The sequence below is a fragment of the Erythrolamprus reginae genome, chromosome Z, assembly GCF_031021105.1.
Source record: "Erythrolamprus reginae isolate rEryReg1 chromosome Z, rEryReg1.hap1, whole genome shotgun sequence".
NCBI lineage: Eukaryota > Metazoa > Chordata > Lepidosauria > Squamata > Dipsadidae > Erythrolamprus > Erythrolamprus reginae.
Genome location: NC_091963.1, coordinates 129,831,921 through 129,856,432, shown reverse-complemented (window position 1 = coordinate 129,856,432; position 24,512 = coordinate 129,831,921). Strand labels below are relative to the sequence as shown.

At 40.5% G+C, this 24,512-nt stretch overlaps 2 protein-coding genes across 9 annotated transcripts in view; one reads left to right on the top strand and one right to left on the bottom strand.

The window, feature by feature from the left end:
- The window catches only part of NUCB1 (nucleobindin 1), a 32,110-nt gene extending 25,648 nt beyond the window's left edge, over positions 1–6,462 (bottom strand). Inside the window, exons 1-5 of the mRNA XM_070727084.1 lie at positions 6,075–6,462; positions 5,017–5,130; positions 3,176–3,283; positions 1,951–2,083; positions 593–696 (exon numbers count right to left, since the gene is read on the bottom strand). Coding sequence (XP_070583185.1) covers positions 593–696; positions 1,951–2,083; positions 3,176–3,283; positions 5,017–5,118 — 447 coding nt within the window. The 5' untranslated portion in view covers positions 5,119–5,130; positions 6,075–6,462. The remainder of the gene's footprint in view (positions 1–592; positions 697–1,950; positions 2,084–3,175; positions 3,284–5,016; positions 5,131–6,074) is intronic.
- Positions 6,463–6,466: 4 nt separating this feature from the next.
- Positions 6,467–24,512, top strand: part of TULP2 (TUB like protein 2) — a 52,636-nt gene continuing 34,590 nt past the window's right edge. For 2 of the 8 annotated variants that reach the window (XM_070727076.1, XM_070727083.1), the window contains exons 1-2: positions 18,234–18,318; positions 18,679–18,725. Coding sequence is in view for 2 of the 8 variants with exons in the window: in XM_070727075.1 (XP_070583176.1) it covers positions 12,609–12,671; positions 18,679–18,725 (110 nt within the window). In the remaining 6 variants the exon portion in view is untranslated. Of the gene's footprint in view, positions 6,646–12,367; positions 12,672–18,191; positions 18,319–18,678; positions 18,726–24,512 lie in introns of those variants that run through there. The other 6 variants (XM_070727080.1, XM_070727077.1, XM_070727082.1 and 3 more) reach the window with 6 other exon arrangements.

Sequence of the window (24,512 nt, the reverse complement as noted above, 5' to 3'; positions counted from 1 at the left end):
ATCTGCTCCGAGGAAAAAGTTCCATACGGGCGAAGGCTGGACCGATCCATCCGCTCGCTGTTTGTCCCTTGGGGGCATCCTTAAACCAAACCCTGCGTGGGGAAGTGGCCTGCAGAGAGGAGCCGCCACTCCTTGGGTGCCAGAGGGCAGTCCCATGTCCCGCTCTCAATCTTGGGGCGTTGCGAGGGAGGCAGAGGTAGAGCCAGAGACCTTCCCATATACCCGCCTCCTCCCGGTCCTCTCAGGGATGTAACTGGTTGAGCCATGGGGGAAGCGCCCGTCTCTGGGGGAATCTCTCTGTTGATAGGTTGGCTTTTTTGGCAGCTCCGGCACACTGCTAGCTCATATTTAAATGCTTGTCCACTAGGACTCCAAGGTCCCTCTCACAGTTATTACTGCTGAGCAATGTACCACATATACTGGAGGAACATTGTCTATGCAAAGCCTGAGCAAGGGAGAGGGAAAAAAGGAATAGAAAAAATGCCCTGGGCTTGTGTTACTATAAACAGAGATGAAGCGTGGACAGAGAGTATGCAACAGGTGGAAAAGTGTAATAATCTGAAATTATTATTATTTTTTAAATACAACATACAGCTTTAATGAGCAGCTCCAAATCTCGGGCTTCAAATGTGTGCTGGTTTTGCGAATCCAGATGTTCAAACTGCTTCAATAAAGCCAGGTGATCAACCTGGACATCTGATGGGAAGAGAGAGAAAAACGGAGGTGAAGATTGAGTGTTTCAGATTTGACGGTTAAATAGAAACCAGAAAATACTGGAGCTCATATACTGCACTACACTAGATTTTTTTTCTGAATGTTAGGTTCACATAACAGCTACAGCAAAGGCAGATAAACTAAATTGTGGCTTAGCACATTCAAGAAAGCAAGTTACAGTATTTGATTTCTATCAATAGATTTTTGTCTTAAAAGAACAGGACATCTTTAATTACTACATTTTGAAGAGGGGTCCTTTGAAATGAAGTGCTCTCTACTCCCCTTTAATATCCTGAGATACAAGGGAAAGCCCATTGGCAGTAATAGAATATTAGACAAAATTGATTTGAAGACAAACCAGCCACTATCATCATTTAGCCAAATAATTATAAGTTATTGGTGTTAACATGATTATTTGGCTAAATGATGAAAAGTGGTTTGTTTGTCTTCTAATCAGTTTTTTCTAATATTCTATTACTACCAATGGGATTCCCCTTGTGCCTCAGGATATTAAAGAAGCAGTTAAGAACTGTTAATCCAATTTCTAGCCATACTGATACAAAATTGGCTAAAAATTAAAAACAAATTATTTTAATATCCCAAAATGGCTTTCCCCCCTAGAGGCAATAATACATCCAAATTTAATTGAGTTAAACAATACTGTTACGTATCAAATCAAAATGAACTTAAAATAAGGTCAAAATTAGTAGAAGGCGGCATAAATTGGTGGCCTTATCTTCAATTACAGAATAAACATAAATCTGATCTTGAAAAATTTGGCTTTCAACCCAGAGCGCAGGAAATTGATAAAAAAAATTCTAAACCCAAGAACTGTTAATCCAAGAATTTATTTATATTATTAATTTATCTGTGGGGTCCTTGGTTTCATTACCAGACTAGATAATACCATCAGTGCATTGATGATGTTGCCTAGTTTGGTAATGAAATATCTGCAAGAAAACCACTAAGGACTCTCTTTAGTTCAACTCTGAATTACAAATTCTCTCATCTATTAATTTACCTGGAAACCTAATTGGAATTTAGAAGCTACAATAACACAGTGGCTGTCACAAAACCTGTCTGTTTGCGCAATGATTCCATTGCAGGAATGACCAGCCACCAAACAGCTATTCTCCATCTATCCAACTAATGATACTACAGATTGGGGCTTGACACATTCTCTTTCCTAAGCATTTGCAGGAATCCCACCATCAACACTCTCCTATCTCAAGTAACCTTGTTCCATTGTAGCATCCATTTTGGCTTTCAGGAGCATCCGGAGCCGGGACACTTCCTGCCTCTTCAGTTCATCTAACTTAGTGCGGACACTGTGACCCACAAAGTCCAGCTCTTTGCTGAGTTTTCCACTCTGAAAGAAGCAAGAAGGAAGCAGATATTTTATTTTACTTTTATCCTAGTCTTGTGCTCAGGAATTCATTATGTACGGTGTGTCCCAGAAGTGAGTACACACCCCATCACATTTTGTAAATATTGAAATATAGCTTTTCATGTGACAGCACTGATGGAATGACACTTGGCTACAATGTAAAGTAGTGAGTATACAACCTGTATAACAGTGTAAATGTGCTGTCCCCTCAAAATAATGCAATGCACAGCCATTAATGTCTAAACATCCTGGTTTCTTAACATCCATCAGCTTTGTGCGTTGTCGTGGAGAAGTGGGAGAGGACTCCAGTGGCAACCTGTAAACTCTATGCCAAAGAGGGTTAAGGCAGGGATTGGATACTGTAGCCTAGAGGATAATTCTCTGCCTTACAAGGCAAAGGTTGCAGGTTCAAATCCCAGTGGGGATGGCTAGCTGATGAGGCCAAAATAAGGCCGAAATAGATCTATCCTAGTCTCCCTTAATTTTCAAATTCAGCAAAAAAACATGTGACATATCTATCTATCTATCTATCTATCTATCTATCTATCTATCTATCTATCTATCTCTATATATATCTATATATATCTATATATTTGTTTTCGTAGATTTTCACGGGTATATGTATGTAGATTGTTCTGAGTTCGGGTTTTGCCCCATGTAATATTTTGAGTGTCTATGCGACGTTTCGGTGAAATCACATTCACCATCATCAGGCTGAAGTTGTAAGCTTTGTGCTGCTGTAGATATAGATATAACTATATCTACAGCAGCACAAAGCTTACAACTTCAGCCTGATGATGGTGAATGTGATTTCACCGAAACGTCGCATAGACACTCAAAATATTACACGGGGCAAAACCCGAACTCAGAACAATGTACACACACACACACACATATAATAAGATCACGTTCCTTTCTGTAAGTGAAAAGCGCTATAGTAAAAGTGGTTTGTACCCATTACTAAGTCCAAAACACAAATGCAAGTTTACCAAACTGAACTTCCCACAATAGTAGTAAAAGAGAGGACTTAGCCCTTGTTATGACACAACAGCACCCTTGTATCTCCCAATTCACCTTGATGTCCTCAGCATTGGCTGCTTGCAGTTTTTCCCGGAAATGCCCATCAGTTTCCAGCACGTTTATGACTTCTTGCAGGTAGCGGTGATAATACAAGCCTGTGTCCTGCAGAAAGACAAAAGTCATTAGTCACATCCATCCGGTGTTGTGCTTCTTCAAATGAGGCTTAATTTATCTTCTGGTTATAGATATAATGCTACTCAGGGTACGTTAGCACCAGCATTCACAACTGAACTTCAGAAAGGATAGTATCATACTAATAAAATGCAAAATATATTACAAAGTACAAGGAGGCAAGGTTATGCCTGGAAAACTTTACAATCTAAAACGGAAAATAACTGAGGAGGAAGGGGAAAATAACAAGAGTGGCTAAAAGTAAAGGTAATGCAGTTATATTAATAATGTCCACTTAAACTAAGTTTGGGAATAGCAGTATTCCTCATCTTGAGCTCATCGTAAGTATGCTAGTTGGGGAATTTTGGGAACTTAAGTCCCCACTTAAGGACTTTAAGTGGGAAAGGATAAAGTAGCAGTCAAGAGCGAATTGGATTTTTTTGCTAAAATGTGCAATGAAAAAACCCTCGGAAGATACTTATTATTACATAATATTATCCACAAACAGGAAATAATTGAGAGGGAAGAATAACTTCTAGTGTCCAGGGATAGTTCATTATAAAGTTAGGGCCCAATGCTTTGGGTAATGGTTGGACAAGAGCTCCAATATCCCTCTCAAGCTTGCTGTTAATGTCTTGTGGATGAAGCCACATAATTGCCATTTTAAACCCTAGCACTATATATTGCATGTGTCTCAAGACTAGTTATGGGAAGGACAAATATGGGAAGGGACAGTGCAATTACTAAGGTATCTTATGTGGGGCTTCAATTTGGCCTCTCTTGGAAACTTGTGGGCATCAGATTATTCTGAAATTTAGTCCAACACCATTTTTCGTCTTACATCATCTGTAAAAGTTTTACCAGTGTATCCATTACAATCTTTATCTGTGGCTAGTTTTGCCAACTAGAATAAGATGAGCTCAGGCCAGTTGTCACTAAGGTATTGAGAAAACCATTGGGTTCTTTCTTCCAAATGAGTTAATAAAATACAATACATGAACAGAACAAAACAACCCACTTTACCCATACTAGTTTAGCCATATATTTTTTAATTAAGTTCCAAATGCTGCTTCAGTCCCTTCCATTCCCTTTATCCTCTCATCCAATGTACATTAAATTTTTAACAAATAGTACTGCTAGGATATGGAGACGGGGAAGCCATTCCAGATGGAATTGTGCTGGGCTTAAGGAGTAATTTGCATTTCAATGTCAGAATCTTAACATCTCAGATTCCAGTCCAACTGGTCTCTCTGGCAGAATATGAGTTGTCCAATTTGGGAAGGAACAGTACAATTGCCATGGTATCTTACATGGAGTTTCTATAAAGGCTGTTGCAGTTTGCAAAAATTGCTAAATTGACTTGTTCGCTTTAATGTATAAAAAAGAAACATTTTATGAACTTTTTGCTAAAAATGGAAAAAATCAACAATTTGGGGATATATTGATGAAAAAGAACTCATTATAGAAAGAAGAGAACCATGTTAGTAATTTGGGGGAGCAAAGATGGCAATTATTAGGTTTGTAACTCCTGCAAAAAAAAAAAGGTGAAACACTTTAGATATCTTGTTATTCTTACTTTCCCTCTATTCTTTTGTATTTTTTGTATTTTTTCTTTTAGGCTTTTTAAAAGTGCCGTATGTAAAATCCTCTTATAATAAAACATGTATGTACAAATAAAGGCCTTTGTGAAGTAGAAAAGTATGGCCAATCCTCAGAGTACTTACTGGTGGTTCTGCGGCAGCCTCTTGTTTTTCTTTGGACCGTTCAATGGGCACACAGATAGCCAATCCTAAGAGGGTAAAGGCTATAAACCACACTAGATGCATCTTTCTGAGCCCCTGAAATCACAAGCCACATAAAGAAATGGTAAACAACTTAGAGAGGAAAACAAGCTGCATTAACAGGACTCAATATGGAGCAGGGCTCCATAGTAGAGGAAGTTAGAAACTCTTAAACTAAAAATCCTTTGAAAACTTGCACAGTTCAAGCAGGAGCAAAACAACAAATTCCTGGGTCATTATCTTCCATTTCCAGGAAAGAAACTGAAGTAACATGACAGGGTTTTTTTCAATATAGATCAAGCCCTAATCCCAAAGCTAGAAATTGTGAATGCTTCAACACTGGAAGTTTTAAAGAACTGTTTTTTTAAATTGGCCATTCGTGCATATGCTCTCAATGTACATAAAAGAAAAGTCCATGAAGAACCATAAGGCACAAAACTTAATGACAGTCTGGGTAGAAGACAACCAATCTCTTCTACCTGGTAAGTTGGTACCTCTTGCACCACTCTCTGATACTGTTTTCCTGTGTACATAACTCATAAAATTAACATGAAAATCAGTCACAATACCAGAATGTGGGACCACAGCTTCTATACGTTATATTGGAGCAATGAGAGAAATATCACCCAGGGATACTAAGTTGGTATTGTGCCTCTAGCACAGGGATAGGCAAAGCTGGCTCTTTTATGACTTGTGGACTTCAACTCCCAGAATTCCTGAGCCAATCATGCTAGCTCAGGGATTCTGGAAGTTGAAGTCCACACGTCATAGAAGAGCCAACTTTGCCTACCCCTGCTAACCATTTGCCAGAAATAGTGTAGGGTTTCCTGCCTGATCAGGGGGATGGGCTCCGTTATTGTGTTAAAACCAAATCTTACAAAATCACGTAGCCCAGATACCCACGCAAAGAAGCTTGACCCTTTTTTCCTTTTTGTCATAGCAAAAAAATCAGCTGCCAAATCAATGAATCCACCCGTCCACACAGATGGGGCCGTACTTACGGTGGAGCACTCTTTCCCTTACAGACACCGATCACGAGCTGCCGGAGCTGGGAGGCGGAAATGCCAATCAAGCGCACTCTGTGCATGCGCAAAGAAATACTAATTTTCCCACACTCGATACCCAGTTCTTCTGTGCCGGGACTGCGCGTCACGTGACCCAGGCCGCGAACGTTGCAGCAGCTCTAATCGCCCCGCAGTCCACCTCTCAGCCCCGCCTTTACATCTACCTAGCTGACCACGCCTCTTTATACTGAGTTTCGTATTCTTCCGTGTCACGTCCGGCGCTCCATTTTACATCATGACCTGGATTTCACGTTCGTTTGCATAGAAGGCCACGCCTCCGCTTCTGCTTATTTGCGTGAGCCTATAAGAATCCGGCCTTTTACCCGGAAGGAGCGCCAATAACATTATGCCCTTTTACAGTTTTCTGTGTACGTACTGTATAACAAAAAAAAAAAAAAAGTGAAGGTTCGCTGAATATAGTGTGTCGGTGTACAGTCCGTGGTAGAGTTTCCTTATAAATTTGTTTTTCATTGAATTCAAGAAATCAATTGAAGCCTGGGTGAAAAAAGTAAGACCCAAACCTGCTCCTGAACATATTCAAGGTTCATGAAAATAGAACTATCAAATCTGAGTTACCAAAATCTTAACTAATTCTTTTCTATCATCTAATGTGGTGTCCGGATTTTTTGCTATCCAAATGGAATAACCCTAATTAAAAACTGTACAGAATTTTTTTAAAATTTAAAATTTACATTTATCCAAAGGAAAAATCTCAAAACGGATTCTTAAAAGGTGGGCAAATGAAGATTTGGATTGTCCAGAATTCTATTCTTAGGTTATATAGAAAGCAAATATCAGGAGGGGCAGGATTTGTTTTAAACCAATGTTTCTTAAACTTGGTAAGGTTTAAGGTGTGTAGTCTTCAATACCCAGAATTCCCCGGGGCAGGTTGAAGTTTTCTGGGCATTGAGGTTCATAGCTGTTAATGTTGAGAAACAATGGTTTAAACCAGTGATGGTGAACCTTTTTATTCTCAGGTGCCAAAAAAGTGTGTGCGCGCGCTACCGCACATGTGTGAGTGCCCACACACATAATTCAATGCCTGCGGAGGGCGAAAATGCTTCCCCAGAGGCCCCCTATAGGCCAGAAACCGCCTGTTTCCCAACTTCTGGTGGGCCCAGTAGGCTCGTGTTTCGTCCTCCCCAGGCTCCAAAGGCTTCTCTGAAACTGAGGGGAGGGTAAAAACACCCTCCCCTATCCCCCCGGAGTGTCTCTGAAAGCCAAAACTGCCCTCCCACAACCTCTCTGCTAGCCAAAAATCAGCTGGCCGGCACACACATGCACGTTGGAGCTGAATTAGGGCAACGGCTCGCGTGCCAGCAGATATGGCTCCACGTGCCACCATCACTAGTTTAAACCATGGGGTCCAGTTTTAAAATGGAATCTTGGAATTGTATTTTGCTTTCACTTTTGCAGTTTCAGACAAGCCTCCAAGTGGTTGTTGTCGAAAAGTTTTGGTGGGTTATTTTGTGCAGGGGATTACATTGGTAGTAATAGTAAAAAAAAAAAAAAAATACAGTACATCTAGTCTTCAACTTATAACCACAATTGAGCCCAAAATTTGTTAAGTGAAATATTTGTTAAGTGAATTTTGCCCCATTTTACAACCTTTCTTGCCACACTTATTGTGAATTAATACCGTTGTTAAGTTAGTAACAACTAACTTAATTTCAGAGGGGGGGTGGGGAGTGTATTTTAACTTTAATTTTATTTCAAGGGAGATGAATGGGAGTGTGGATGGTTGTGCAGAGGAATGGGCAGAGTGCTTGGATTGGTAGGGTGGGAGACCTGGGGGTCGGTCTCCCCCTGCGGAAAGTTGGAATGGAGGCAGGGAAGGGCTCAATCATAACCCTTGGTCTGGTATGGGTGGGATGGTAGGCCTGAGCTAAGGCAACAACTCATGTGCCGGCAGATATGGCTCCAGGTGCCACCTTGGGCACCTGTGCCTAGGTTTGTTATTCCTGGACTAAGCAATGGATTATTCTTTGTCAAGTGGACCAGGTGTCTATTTGACTGATTTTTCCAGCCTTATTTGAAAAGAAACCATCACAAAAACAACATATATGATAGAAAAAATATACTCTTTCTAATGAAATAAAAATGAAGATCACTGAAGGTGAGAAAACAGAGAGCTCTGTTTTCTCACCTTCAATTATCTTCATTAGAAAGAGCGAGTTTTTTTCTATTGCTCTCTGTTTTCTCACCTTCAATCACCTTCCTTTTTATTTTATTAGATATGTTTATCATATATGTTGTTTTTGTGAGGGTTTCTTTTCAAATAAGGCTTCAATTTTACCTGGTGCACTTGACAAAGAATGACCCCAATACAGGTTGGCAGGCCCATGGGGGAGGGCCTTCTCTGTGGCTGCCCCAGCCCTATGGAACCCACTGTCCACCCTCCTCCAATGTCTGTACTACTCCCTACCAGTGTTCCCTCTAATTTTTTTTTTGGGGGGGGGGCGAAAAGTATAGTGTCTGAGCGGCAGTCCGTTCGGGACTGGGCGGCTCAGAAATAATAAATAAATAAACAAATAAACAAATAAACAAATAAACAAACATAAATAAAAAACCCACCCTGTTTTGCCTCAGATAATTTCAAAATAAAATACTGTACTGTGTGTCTATAACAGTGAGCCCATAATAGGACTAGGAGTTATTTTCTGTGGGGGAATCTCTTTTTTCCAAAGTAGGGCCCCCAACTTCTGCTTACTAGCCGCAGGATAAGAGGCCATGTGGCATGTTAGTACTGCTGTTATGAAGTGAGGAGCCAGGATATTCATGCCCTAACATCTGCCTCACTTTGTGGTGACGGCTTATCCTGCAGGACCCACTTCTGCTTGCTCACAGCAGCAACAGAACAAGAAACCAATCAATATGCTTGTGTTACAGCCATAAGGCAAGCCGATGGTGTGGAACTACTCCATGTGCCCCACACCAATTGACCTTAAGGCCCCCAGTGTCAGGCCATCCACATCCCAACCAGTGTTCCCTCTAATTTTTTTGGGGGGTGGGCGGAAAAGTATAGTGTCTGAGCGGCAGTCCCTTTGGGACTGGGCGGCACAGAAATAATAAATAAACAAACAAACAAACAAACAAACAAATACAAAACCCACCCTGTTTTGCCTCAGAGAATTTCAAAATAAAATACTGTACTGTGTGTCTATAACAGTGAGCTCATAATAGGGCAACTCTATCAATATCAAAATGCCACTTAAATAGTTGAGCTAGTTTCAAACTAGATTTTGATTTTCTTTCTCTCTTCCTTCCTCCCATTCTTTTTCTTTCTCTTTTCCTTCCTCTCTTTTTTCTATCTGTTTCTCTCCCTTCCTCTCTTCCTCTCTCTCTCCTTCCCTCTCTCTCTTTCCCTCTCGGCTTCTGGGCAGGTTTGGAAAACTCTGAGTTGATGATGATTTTTAAGTGAGTGATTGCTCACTGCTCAGCTTAGAGGGAACTATGCTCCCTACCCTACTGGCCCTCCAAAAGGCCTGGGAGATGTGAAGGTAATATCTACTCATGGCTGAATTGTGACTGATTTGCTTTGTATGTGTGTTTGATTAGATAGTGGATTATGGTTTTATAATGGGGTTTTACTCTTTTATAAAGAGGTTTTGCTGTTTTTTACCTATTAATATTTGACTTTTGTGACATTTTGTAACATTGTACCATTTTATTTACTGTTATCAGCTGCCATGTGTCCCAATGGGATTAGGCGGCATAAAAATCAAATTAATTAAATTAAATTAAATAAATTAAATTAGTAAATCTGGCTTCCTCATTGACTCTGTCAGAAGGTCACAAAAGATGATCACATGACCGTGGGACACTGCAACCATCATAAATATGAGTCGCTTGCCAAGCATCTCAATTTTGATCATTCGGATGTAACGGTCTGAAAAACAGTATAAGTTGCTTTTTTCAGTGCTGTTGTAATTTTGAACCATCACTAAACGAATTGTTGTAAGTCGAGGACTACCTTATACGAAAAATGATATCAGTGTTCTATTTTGTTTTATATCTGCAAATAATCCATTGAAACAGCAAACAGAATGGTTAATAGAAATTGTAAAAGAAAAAATAGAGAAAAAAACCAGATTTTTAAAAAATTACGGATCTTTAATAAATCATATAAAAAAGAAGATAAATACTTGGTTATGCATATTTTAACAGCGGCTAGAATAACATACGCTCTACTATGGAAAAGCGAGGACATTCCAAAAGAGGAAATTATTATTTTAAAAAAATTGGAATGTGTTGAAATGGATGTGCTAACCAAAAAATTAGATGGGAAAGAAGAAACGGATTATTATAAAATTTGGGATAAATTTTACAATTGGTTTAAACAAAGAAACAATCAAATAAGTGAAATAGAATGCAAGGTTTAAAAGATCAATAATCAATATGTTCATCTCTTTTTTTCAAAATTGGAAACTAGATATTCTCGCTTTTTTTTGAAGTTTTTTTTTTCCTATTCTCTTTAAAGTTCTTCTCTAAAATGTTTCTTTTCTTTTTTATTTTCTCTTACATAAAAATGTACAGTATTTACAGTGAAGATAGACTAAAATGTTTTCAATTTGATAGAAAAACATATTCAACTCTGTACGTGCTTCTGCCGAAAATTGGGATGTAAATGATCCCGGATGTGTATTTTCTTTTATGTTTGTGTGTTTATTTTGTTTTAAATAAAAATTTATTACAAAATTAAAGAAAAAGCAAACAGCAAAATAGCCAGGAAGCACAGGGTGGAAGGGAGGAATGCAGCTACTCGCAACTATGAGAAGGTGATCCAACTAAGACTAGTGTGTTTCAGAGGAAGGAGGGTCAAAAAGAAAGGGAAAAAAAATACAGGAAAATTGATGGTAAACAAATGATATAATCTAAACAAAATTAGCACACGTAAGAACCATAAAATATCAGGTCATGTTATAGTTTTCTAGAATAGTGGTTTTCATCTACGAGACTAGACTTTCAATCCTGGGCCTAGAAAGCCTAGAACTAAGATGCCTTAAACAAGATCTAAATATTGCCCACAAGATCATATGCTGCAACGTCCTGCCTGTCGGCGACTACTTCAGCTTCAACCACAACAACACAAGAGCACACAACAGATTTAAACTTAATATTAACCGCTCCAAACTTGACTGTAAAAAATATGATTTCAGGAACCGAGTTGTCGAAGCATGGAACTCATTACCGGACTCCATAGTGTCATCCCCAAACCCCCAACACTTTACCCTTAGATTATCTATGGTTGACCTATCCAGATTCCTAAGAGGTCAGTAAGGGGCGAGTGCACTAGAGTGCCTTCCGTCCCCTGTCCTATTGCTCTCCTATATCTCCTATACCTTTCTTCTATTCCTATATCTCTTCTTCTATTCTTTCATTGATATGTTCTATTACTATACCTTCTTTTCTATTATTTCTCAGATATATTTTACTATGAGTATCTCCTCTATAACCTTCATCATGTATTTTACTATGCGTATATAGATATACAGTGGTACTTCATGATACGAACTTAATTGGTTCCAGGAGGAGGTTCGTAAGGTGAAAAGTTTGTAAGATGAAACAATGTTTCCCATAGGAATCAATGTAAAAGCAAATAATGTGTGCAAATCTTTCAGGAAAATCCCAAACTTTAGAAGGGAGGCGAACAGAGGGCAGGGAGGAGCAGCTAAAGGGGGCGGGTGGAAGAAGCAAGGCTAGGCTAAAGGGTGAGTGGGAAGGAAGAAAGGCAAGGGGGGGTGCCCCTCCCTTTTCTTTCTTCAAAAGACACCATTTCAGTGCCTGTGTAAGCACGCTGTTCTCCTAGTTTTTAAAATGCAGTCTCCCCCTCCAAGCCTCCCCTCCCTTTTCTTTCTTCAAAAGACACTCTTTCAGTGCCTGCAAGCACGCTGTTCTCCTAGTTTTTAAAATGCAGTCTTTCCCCCTCCAAGCTGCCCCCCCTTTTCTTTCTTCAAAAAGGGAAAAAAAGAAACCCCTTCATCCCAGCAGCAGCGGCTTGAGTTCGTAAGGTGAAAATAGTTCGGAAGAAGAGGCAAAAAAATCTTAAACACCGGGTTCGTATCTTGAAAAGTTCGTTAGAAGAGGCATTCGTAAGATGAGGTACCACTGTATACCCACTAGAACCCTCATTTTAGGGGAATTGTGAAAATCATTATATAAACATTCTGGAATTCATCATTCCAGAACAGAACACCATTTTTAATCCTTTGTAACTGGCTGGCACTGTCATGGTTACCCATTGTTCAATAAGAAAACAGTAACCTGTTTGGCAACCTTAGCCCTTAACATTAGATATACGAATGCATGAAGAAGCTTCAGTGAGTTGTAGAAATAAAAATATTATATTAACAGGGAGGAAGTTAAGTAGAAACTTTTGAGCTTGAACTGACCTGAGGGATTTTTAAAAAAACCCCAGCAAAGGCTGCTTTGCAAAAATATATTGGCAAATACGTTTTTAGGAAAAGTGCAATGGCCATGCTCCATTGGGAAGAAGATATTAGCATGTCAAAAAGGCTGAAATCTCCAGATAAGGTAAGTTAATGAAGGGGGGGAAGTGCTTGTTTTTCTATTTAAGTTCAAGTGCATATGAGACATTGAACATAAAAGACTTATGTAGAAACATGACTACTGTGCTCACAAAATATACTAAGATTTTTTTTAAAAAAAAAACCATTTCTTGAATAGTAACATCATCATAAGCTCAGTTTACAAACCATAGTGGGTTTTCACATTTCACATAAGACAAAGGACAAGATAAGGTAAAGCACAATGTGAATTCAACTGATAACAATTTGTCGAATTGTGAGATTTAAAAAGTAATTAGATACAATTTCTTTTTTAACTTATTCATTTCTAGCATTTGTATTTTTCTAATTAAAGATGTCAGCATCTGGCTAACAAAAATAATGGCACATGGTGAAATTTAAAAAATCTAAACGCAAAATCTAAGTCATTAGTAGTTATGATATAATTTTTTGCAAGGGTTAAATAAATGAGCTGAAACTACATTGATGGATATGTCTTAGACCTAAAGTAAATTCATATATTCAGAAATGACGTGTTTTTTAATACCGTGTTTCCCCGATAGTAAGACCCCCCCGATTGTAAGACATATGGGGGGTTTCAGGGGGGTCGGCTAATATAAGCCATACCCTGAAAGTAAGACATATGTCTTACTTTCGGGGAAACACGGTATGAAGAGACAGTAGAACCTCGACATACGTCCCCCCCCACCGCCATCGTCCCCCCCACCGCCGCCGCCTGCAAGCGCTCTGCCAGGCGGCTCTCCCCACTCCGCTCTTCGATATGCCGGAGAGCCGGAGAAGGGGGCGTCCGGACCCCCCACCCACCCCCAGCAGAAGCCAAGGGGGGGGTCCTTTCAAGCGGCGCTGGGCGAAAGAGGGCGGGCGGCCAGCAGCAGAAGGCGAGAGGTGCCTCCTTCTCCGGCTCTCCGGCAGATCGAGCGCACGAAGAGGCACCTCTCACCTTCCGCCGCTGCTGGCCGCCCTCTTTCGCCCAGCGTCGCTTCGGAAGCCGCCGAACGCCGTCAGGGGGGCGCTTGGCGACCGCCACTTGGCGAGCGGAGAGGCGGTCACCAAGCGCCCCCCTGACGGCGTTCGGCGGCTTCCGAAGCGACGCTGGGCGAAAGAGGGCGGCCAGCAGCGGCGGAAGGTGAGAGGTGCCTCTTCGCGTGCTCGATCTGCCGGAGAGCCGGAGAAGAAGGCACCTCTCGCCTTCTGCTGCTGGCCGCCCGCCCTCTTTTGCCCAGCGCCGCTTGAAAGGACCCCCCCTTTCCACCCCTTGTCGCCCGACAAAGGAGAAACTTCTGAAAATCGTGCGCCGTCTCCAGCGCTCTCTCCGGGTCGGGTTGTGTGAAAGAGGCCGGGGTTGGGGGAAGGGGAGAGGTAAGATGCGTTTGGTTTTTTTTGCAATGCCGCTCCGTTGGGGAAAGAGGGAAAGTGGTTCGCTCGGAGTTGGGGCTGAACAGAAGCGCGTGGAGAAGCCCAACCTTGGGGTGGGGTGGGGGAGAAGGGAGAGCAAGGAGGGCCATTGTGCATTGCCAGGTGATGGGGGTCTCCCCCAGTTCAAAAGGTGCCTTGGCTGGAAGAGTAGCTGGTTTCCAGGGCATAAACTGGCTCGCTTCCGGGGATGGTGCACATCCGCTCACTTGCAGGGAAACAGCTTTGGGGCTAAAGAGGCACTCCGGGTGCAAGATTGTATCCCGAGTAGTAATTCCATTTACTGCTCCGATGTGCCTCGCTGCAGGCTTTCTGTCAACAAAATAACAGCAACATGTTCTCGGAAGCCACCACCTCTTCCCCTGCCTCGCTGCCCCTTGTCTCGGGCGACAAGAGGTGGAAAGGGGGGGGTCCGGAGCTGCGCCCTCCTTCACCCGCCTCCTTTCCAATGTAAGACATACCCCGAAAGTAAGACATAGTGGGGCTTTTGGGGGTAAAAAGAAAGTAAGACACTGCCTTACTATCGGGGAAACACGGTATCAGATTTTAGAAGTCAATAACAAGAATACTGTAAATAGGGATCTTAAGTCGATATTTTGGAGGCTCTTAGAGGTACTAATTAGGAATTAGAATTATGAGGATATAGTCCAATCCAACTGTAATGCAAATAAGAAGAAAATATTTATCTTGGTGAAATATGATTGGATATATAGACAGACTATCAATTTAGGATAAGATGATACAAAATTGTAAATGATCATAGGTTTTCATAGCTTGGGTCCTTGTCTTATTATAGAAACATACTGTTTTAATGGCCATAAAATGTGTTGCTATTGCTGCCTTCTGAGATATTTGTTCAACATTTTAGTATTAATAAGCCTTTTTAAAAAGTTTTTTGAATTTTTTTGAACAGGTTTGGAACAACATTTGTTGTGATTGATTAAAGTGTTTTCCAAACCGTTCCAAACCTGGCAACATTTTAGTTGTGTGGATTTCACTTCTAGGAATGGTTGGTTAGGGAATTCTGGAAATTGACGTTCATATTTAAAATTGCCAAGATTGAGAAACACTGGTTTAAATAGTGAAGCTAAGCACAATCTTTCAAAAACCGTGTGCTGCAACTCTGACATTCATGTGGATTATGGGAATTTAAAGTCCAATAATAGATAAAGAAAGCTGATGTTGTAAAGACATTGAAATCAGCATTTCCTGAACATTTTACATTGGGTATGAACGTGCATGTGATAGGTATGGGGTTATTATTTTGTCATCTAATTATTAGATTTGCAGATGACATCAAACTGGCAGAAATAGCCAATACTTTAGGCTCAAGATATGGAAGGATCTTGACAGACTTGAACATTGGGCTCTATCTAACAAAATAAAATTCAATGTAGAGAAAAGTAAGGTTTTACCTTTAGCCAACAAAAACCAAATGCATAAGTACCGAATAGACAGTATTTTTGGCTCAGCTGTAATAACTATGAAAGAAAGATCTTGGAATCCTAGTGGACAATCTCTTAAATATGAGCTAGCAGTGTGCTGTAGCAGCTAAAAAAGCTAACAAGGGATATAATCAAGATCATATGAAGTGTTAATACTACTTTGGTAAGACCACACTAGGAATACTCTGTGGCCTGCACTGGCTGCCGATCAGTTTCTGGTCACAATTCAAAGTGTTGGTAATGACCTTTAAAGCCCTACATGGCATTGGACCAGAATACCTCCAGAACTGCCTTCTACCGCACGAATCCTAGCGGCTGATAAGGTCCCACAGAGTTGGCCTACTCCGGGTCCCGTCGACCAAACAATGTCATTTGGCGGGCCCCAGGGGAAGAGCCTTCTCTGTGCCGGCCCCGGCCCTCTGGAATCAACTTCCCCCAGAGATTAGAATGGCTCCCACCCTCCTTGTCTTTCGCAAATTATTAAGACCCACCTATATCGCCAGGCATTGGGGAACTAAGACATCTCCCCCAGGCTTATTATATTTCATGTTTGATGTGTATGTGCTGTATGGTTTTTAATTGTTGAGGTTTTTATATATCTTATTATTAGATTTGTTCCATCGTTATACTGTTTTTATTACTGTTGTGAGCCGCCCCGAGTCTTCGGAGAGGGGCGGCATACAAATCTAATAAATTGAATTGAATTGAAATTGAATACTGCATCCAGTTTTGGTTACCGTGGTGTAAAAAAATATGTGGAGGCTCTAGAAAGAGTGCAGAGAAGACCAACAAAGATGATTAGGGGATTCAACGCTAAACATATAAAGAACAGTTGCTGGAACTGGATATGTCTCGTCTTATGAAAAGAAGTTTTAGGGGTGACATGATAGCAGTGTTCAAATATCTCAGGGGTCACCACAAAGAAGAGGGAGTCAAGCTACTCTCCAAAGCTCCTGAAGGCAGGAATAGAAGCAACAGGTGGAAATTAATCAAGGAGAGAACTAACTTAGAACCAAGGAGAATATTTTTTGAGAGTTAAAACAATAAGTGGAACGACTTGGCTCTAGAAGTTGTAGATGCTCCAACAATGGAGGTTTTAAAGAAGAAATTGGACAGCCATTTGTCTGAAATGGTTTAGGGTAGTGATGGTGAAGCTTTTTTCCCCCTTGGGTGCCGAAAGAGCATGGGTGCGCACTATCGCGCATGGGCAAGTGCCCACACTCATAATTCAATGCCTGGGGAGGCCGAAAACAGCTTATCCCGGAGGCCCTCTCAAGGGCAGAAACAGCCTGTTTCCAAACTTCTAGTGGGCCCAGTAGGCTCATGCTTCACCCTCTCCTGGCTCCAAGGGCTCCCCCATCCCCCTGGAGGCTCTCTGGAAGCCAAAAACGCCCTACCAGAACCTCCGTGTGAGCCAAAAACCAGCTGGTCAGCACATACATGCATGTTAGAGGTGAGCTAGGGCAATAGCTTGCATGCTGGCAGATATGGCTCCGCGTGCCACCTATGGCACCCATGCCATAGGTTCGCCATCACTGGTTTAGGGATTCCTGCTTGAGCTGGGAGCTGAACTAAAAGATCTCCAACTATATTATTCTGTTATTTTGCCATAATAGTGATATATAGAGCAACAGGGGAGTCCTGAATTAGGTCAGCTACAGAGCTGATAAGGAAGTACAAAAACCGAATGGAAATTCTTTGTAGGAGCAGAGCAGAATTCATGTCACAGAAGATGCCTCTGTTTTTTCAGCTGTTCCCCCCTTCCATCACAACCAGTTGGATTCCTTGACCCAGCATGTAGTATTTTCCTAAGTCTGCAGAAACTTCTATAGGAAGAAGAAAACGGGCTATTGAGCTGTACCAGCCTGGCTGTGTAAAAATTCAATCTGAATCCAAGCCACTGAATTGCCAATTATGCAAAGCTGCTTATATGTACCTCACGATGCTTAACAACTGTATGAGGCTTTGAGTTCACACACATGTTCATTTGCACATAATTTCTGCATCTGGTTTGTGTGGGCAAATTAAATACTTCTCCCTTTTTAGATCTCAATACTCTCGTGCACCTTCATAGAGAAAGGCAATTAATATGCTCATACCTATCCTGTTTCTCCCATTATAAGCATCCCCTGATAATAAGCCCAATCGGGCTTTTGAGTGCATGGCTATAAGACCAAGCACTTATTTCAGAGTTCAAAAAAAAAAACCAAGACAGGGTCTTATTTTGGGGAAAACATGATAGGTGATTAAACATCTTCCTGCCTGTTTTCCCCCACTACTTACATAACTAAGATCTTATGCACAGCCAGGGACATTGGGGGACCTAATTATCTAAATGCAAATGTACCCGCGTCCATTTCTGAAGCTAATCACTCACATACCCACTTTCTCTCTTGCTTTTAAGTATATTCAAACAGGGTGTAGAGAAACATGTGCCTCCTGGCAGAGCCTACAGCAGGCCTTTATATATACAAATTGCAGAGTCTCCACGAAGAAGACTCTATGCCAGCCACAAGACCTGGAGACTTAAGACAGACAAAGCTGATTAAGTAAGAGAGAATGCGGTGCCGGTTTTGGTGGGAGAGGAGGAGGAGGGACCATCCACTGCCCTCCCACTGAGCCAGCAGCAATTTGAAGGCAGCGTCAGAACTGAGCTACAGAAAGAAGAAGGGAAGGGAGAGAAAGAGAGAGGGGGGGGAAGTGGGAGGGAGGGCAGGATATAACTTGTATATTTGAGATTTGAGAACTGGGATTACTGGACGCTGTAGAAGGAAGGTAAGTAAAAAGGGAACCTAACTTTTTTGGGGTGGGTGGGATATCACTCTATTGTGTCGATCACTTCGCTTTGTTTGCATTCCACAGCAAACTGGGGTACTAGTATTTGAAACATGTTTTTAGTGTGCGTCAAAAGTGGCTGAGCACAGAAGCAATAATGGATTCTGGAGCTTTGTAACACAGGCACAAAAAAAAGGGGAGAAAGCAAGGATTTCTTGCTTCAAAGAGAAGTGGAGTTCAGTGATTTGGAACAGAGGCACTTGGGGAGTCAGAGTTCAAATTGCTGGGCCGTAGTTAAAGGTGCAAAGAAACTATTTTCTTAAGATATTCTTAAATATCTATTTTTTCCCCTACTTTTAGTTGCAGTTGGACCCTATTTTAGTGCAGTCATCTCCGAGACACAAGAGGTAAGTTACAGAGAGCATTATATATTTGTGTGAGTGTTTGCTTCTGAGGTTTTATTTGTGTTAATCTCTAATGCCCTGTCCATCTTGGGATAACCACAGATGCCTGAAATGGACAGCCCTGCTATTACCAAACCTTCATGCTTTTAATCCACACTCTTAGTCTCCTGAGGTCATGTTCTTTTAAAGACTTCTAAAGGTTGCGAAGTCTGCCATCTAATTCAGAAATGGGTAGATTTCAGGCATGTAGAATCTGCTGAACTTTTTACTCAAATCCTGAGATCTATAAGTGGATGTGAGAAACGAAACCAGTGATTCAGGCACAGAAAGAATAAGGCACTTTAGAGCAAAGCAGAATTCCAGTCTAGTTTTTATCAGTCCAATCTTTATAATTATTAAGGGTATTTTTTTATCCGCAATCTCATTTAAGAAGAGTAAAACTTTTTTAATTGTTATTTTTAGACACTGGGGATTAAAAACTTTTGTAATCTTCTGTAGATAATATTTAATATTGAGTGTGTATGTATAGATATATAGAGACATAGATATAAAAATTGTAAAAAAAAGATATAGATATACAGTGGTATCTTTACTTAAGAACTTAATTCGTTCCATGGCCAGGTTCCTAAGTAGAGAAGTTTGTAAGTAGAAGCAATTTTTCCCATAGGAATCAGTGTAAAAGCAAATAATGCATGCAAACCCATTAGGAAAGAAATAAAAGCTCGGAATTTGGGTGGGAGAAGAAGAAGAAGAAGAGGAGGAGGACAGTTGCTGCCGAAGGAAGAAGGTGAGGTGAGGAGAATCAAAAAAATCCAAAACTTTAAGGCTAAAAAAAAAAAGAGGGACTCTGAGGCGGCAAGGAGGAGCATGCGCCTCCCATATACTGCACCAGAGACAGAAAACCAGGCGGGTGAGAGGGGGGAACCTCCCGCTCCTTTGACTGAAAGGCGGTTGCTGCTGCTCTTACTACCTGCTTCCTCTTCCTTCCCATGCTGAAGGGCTCCCCTCTCCTCTCGCTCGCTTTGTAGCCGCGCCTTTCCTTCACTCTGGTAACTCCTCGGTTTGGCTGAAGCTGAGTTGATCCAGCCGCGGCGAATCGCCCCCTTTTGCCTTTACGTGCCCAGATGCTTCAGGAGGCAACCTTGCACCGGGTGTTCAGGAGGCAGCACAAAGGAGTCACCACAGCGAAGTGGTTTATTCCCTCTCCAAGCACCCAGAAAAAGGAAAACGCTCCATTCGCTCTGGCCTGTCCAGAGCAAAGGTAGCATTTCTTTTCTCTGAGTGCTGGCAGAGGTTTATTCCCTCTCTAAGCACCCAGAGAAAGGAAAATGCTTCGTTCGCTGTGGACTTCCAAAGCCTCCTTAAGCGCCACCAAAAGGCTCCTCTGGCAGCCCAGAAAAGCCTAAAATGGCCAGGATTAAAGGGGGAATGGTAGGAAACTGGCCAGGCCTTCATGCCGCTCTTAAATTTCCTGGGAATTTTTTCTGGGCTCAGGTTCTTATGTAGAAAATGGTTCTTAAATAGAGGCAAAATAATCTTGAACACCCAGCTCTTGTCTAGAAAAGTTCTTAAGTAGATGTACCACTGTATGTCCATATATCTATCTCTATATCAATATCTATTTACCTACCTATCTATCTATCTACCTACATCTATCTATCTATCTATCTATCTATCTATCTATCTATCTATCTATCTATCTATCTATCTATCTATCTATCTATCTAATTTCCAGATATATCCATCCATCCATCCATCCATCCATCCAATTGTCTGACTCTACTCCAAATTAAGGGATTATATGGTCATAAAAAGGGATTTTTAAATATATATATGAATGAACTTGGCTATTGATTCTTCAAGCTTCAATACTATACTGCCTTTGTAGTGATTCTCCAAGTCAGTTTAGCTATGACCATTGTATGTGATTATGTTGAGCTCCTCAATTTTTGACCTAGTGACAAGTGTGTCTCATGTAATCAGCTGTCCTTATGATGAATCCCTATTATGTCTCTATTGCCTGTGCTCCAATCACCTGACATTTCTTCCATGGTAATGGGTGACAAAGTTTAACAGATTTAGTCCTCCAAAACAGTGTTTCTCCACCTGGACAACTTTAAGATGTGTAGACTTCTCAAGCATGGCTGGCTGGGAATTCTGGGACTTAAAATCCACACACCTTAAAATTGCAAGGTTAGAAGGATGCCCTTGGTTGGCACCAGAATAACAGGGAAACAGAGAATATAAATTGAGGCACTGTTGGAGAGAAGACAAAGGAAACGTCAAGGATCACAATGACAAAGTGTTGCCAGAACATGTTTGTGCGGCAGCTGGATGCCTGTGGGAAAAAGCCCATATGCAGTATTAATGATACTAAGCTTGATAAACCAATCCTGACACAGCATAAGGCCGCTTTCTAAATCTTTCTAACATCTACAGTCTGAGATCTACTGTGATTGCTGAGGGTAAAGACTAGGTCTTTGGGCTTAACTGGCTAAGATAGGAAAAGCACTGGAGCAGAAAATAATTGCCTCTTACTCTACTTTCCCACACCAACTCACTGTTTAACCACAAGAAAAAAATGTCACAATTTTGTACTTTTATCCATCCTGGATTCTTTATTCATTATGAGAAGGTCTCTTTCAGTATCAGTCTTGGATTCCAGCTCCCTGCAATTATTGATCCTGAATTGGGTAGAAATGGCCTGAAATCTTAAACCACTAAATTCTTTCTTTTAAAAAAAGAATCTGTTGAGTTCCCTGATTGTGTTTTTAAAGAAAATTATGATTACCATATTGGGAATCCCATTGTCTCTCCAAAGCATTGGACATACATTCTTCCAAGCCAAACCAGATGAGAAGTGGGACTGATTAATGATTTTAGGATTTGCAGTTGGGTTTATTTTTCTTCTTTATGGATTTTTCTATGTGTTTCAAACCTATCTAATTGATAATGTTTGCTAGTTAGAAGAAATAGTAATAATAATTAATGATGCAATATAAATTAGAATTGTTTCTATCTGTGGGAGCCACTATTTAAGGGTTCCTGCAAACTTTTCATATTGAATTACAATAAAAAAAAGGATTTATATTATTTTGGAGAATCCTTCCCTTGTAATTTATAATAACAAATGTGGAGGAGAAATGGAAAATTGAAATTATTTTTTTATAGATTACAAATCCCACCAAACTAAATACATAGTAAAAATGTGAGGCAGGGCAGTGTCAGAGCCTCGTATAATGTTCTAGATAGGGATAATAATTAAAATTCCCCTTTTTTACAGTTTATGTTAACATTGTAAAGGGCTGTCCAACCTTGGCAACTTTAAAATATATGGAGTTTAACTCCTAGAATTTCCTAGCCAGGATGAGTAGGAAATTCTGGGAGTTGAAGTCCATAAGTCATAAAGTTCCCAAGATTAGATACCCATGCTCTAAACAAAACAGAAGAAAGAAAGAAGAACAAATTAATTGCCCCAAAGAAAAGAGTGTTGTTCAAGCACCTTGTAAAAGTTTTGGATTACAGCTTCCGCAAGCTCTTAATATTTATCAAATTTGCTGGGATTGGTGGGAATTGAAGTCTTCCGTGACATTGTTTATACAGTATTTATCTGTAGATCTTAGTCACATTCTGGGACAGCTGCTAAATTAATGAGAAAGCATTTGACTGAAATTTTCTCCCTGTGTCCCCCCCCCCCCCCCCAAACAATTAGACTCAATGATTCATTCTTCCTGCTTCACAAAACTCATCAAAATCTCTTATGGCAGCCTTTCCGGGCCAAAAATATTCTCCCAGCATCACTTATGCTAGGCTCCTGGTTCATTTAATAATATTTACCTAGAGCTTATAAAGTCACCTTAAGTAAAGGAACAGATATTATATACAAGAACTTCTGTTAGAATCCTTCCATAGTTGAAATCCTTCTGTAAGGATTTGTTCCGGCAACATTTTAACTTCAGAATTAAACAGAGCATGAGTACATTGCCTTTGTTAGGAGCTGCTGTGCTAGATTTTAATGGACTGTAAAAACTTGATTAATGTGTGAACTTCTGCTTTGAGCATCATCTACCAACAAATCAAATCTGAATACGGGGAATATCTGGTTTATCACGACTTCCAGGAATTTTCAAGACTTTTTTTATTTCACTGGATTTCTATTGGATTGTATCAATTTGTGTTAATCTGAAGCTGATTTTCTTTTGGCCATATAAGTAACTTCAACTCCCTTAGCTACAAAAATTATAAAGCAGATCCAAGGAGAAACATGTATTAATATGTACAATAGTGGGTTCTAAAACCCTTTATTACTGGTTTTTGTGTGCACACGCAATGCTGTGTATTTGCAGAAGCATCCTGGATGGGTAGGCAGAGCCTCACGCCGCCCACGCCACGGATTCTAAGAACTGGTCTGAACTGGGATCAACCCAATGTTGAATATATATGTAAAAGGGAAATTCAAAATATATCTGCAGACATGGTTGAAGCAATGTAAAATGAATGAGAACAGAACAGCAATTTCTCAATCTCTGTTCAGTGTTTGGATTGGGCTGCTAATAATTAGTCCTGTTGCGAATTTTTCTCCTGTGTCTTTGAGTTCGTCTTGACTCCTGGCATCTGCCTGGATGAGTCCCTGTAGTTTCCTTGGCAATATTTTCAAAAGTGAGTTGCTATTTCCTTCTTCCTAAGGCTGAGAGAAAAGGACTGGGCCAAAATCTCCCAGACTAATCTTGGTGTGTTTTAACCACCGCACCAAAACTCACTCTCTGCAGTAAATTGGGCTGCAAAACACCAGATGATCCTATAGTCCTTCACAAAAGAGAGTTAAAGGAATTTCTCGCATATTATCAAGCTTTTGGAATCTACTTCTACAAAAAGCAAGATCTTTCCAGGGTGCCTTTTCACATTATGTAATAAAAAGTTTTCAGCAGTGGGAATATTTCTCTTTTATAGCACTCCTCCCTCCCTCCTCCCTCATAAAATACAAAGAAAAAATAGAAATGCAAAAGTAGAAAGAGAGGGAAAAAGAAAGTGTAAGGTATAAAGGAAAAAAGAAAAAAAGTAGTTGACTCCTGACTCATTTTAGCACAGTGAGAGATAAAAAACATTCTAGCCTCAGCTTTTTGTTTTTACAGATCAGTACATTATATAACTAGCCATTTTTATAATGACAAATCTAATTGACAAAATCAAAGTCAAAGTTTCATTTCTTTTTATAACAACCCCAAAATCCAGAAGTGATATCCAAGTGAAAAATGTAATTAAATATATTCTCTTTGAATAAAACAATCAATTTAACCATTCCTGCTTTATCTTCCGTGCTGTGGAAATAGTATGTACTGAATTTCCGTTTGCACCTAATAGTTCTAATTGGATGGAAGGGAAGAGGAAAATAGATAGCTGGGAGTTTGTAACCAAAACAAAAAGTTTTTCTGTGGGAGGTAAGGTTTCAACAGATAGCTGGAAGGAGGAGGAGAAGGAGAGTAACCAAACAACCCACCACCATCCCTATTGGATAATGTGATGGATGACTTGTGGGAAGGAGGGAACTTTTAGTTTTGACTGGGTGACAACAGTGGCCAGTTTCAGACTCAGTTTTCACCAGTTGTGCCAATATGGCGTTTATTTATTTATTAGATTTGTATGCCGCCCCTCTCTGAAGACTGGTGCTGTATATCCAATAAATTGTTCTTTGAGGAATCCACCTGCCTGCTTTCTGTGGGTGTATTACTTGGAATGCTGACATTAATAATCTTTTATTAGCAATGTTCACTATATTCTTTCAAATTCCTT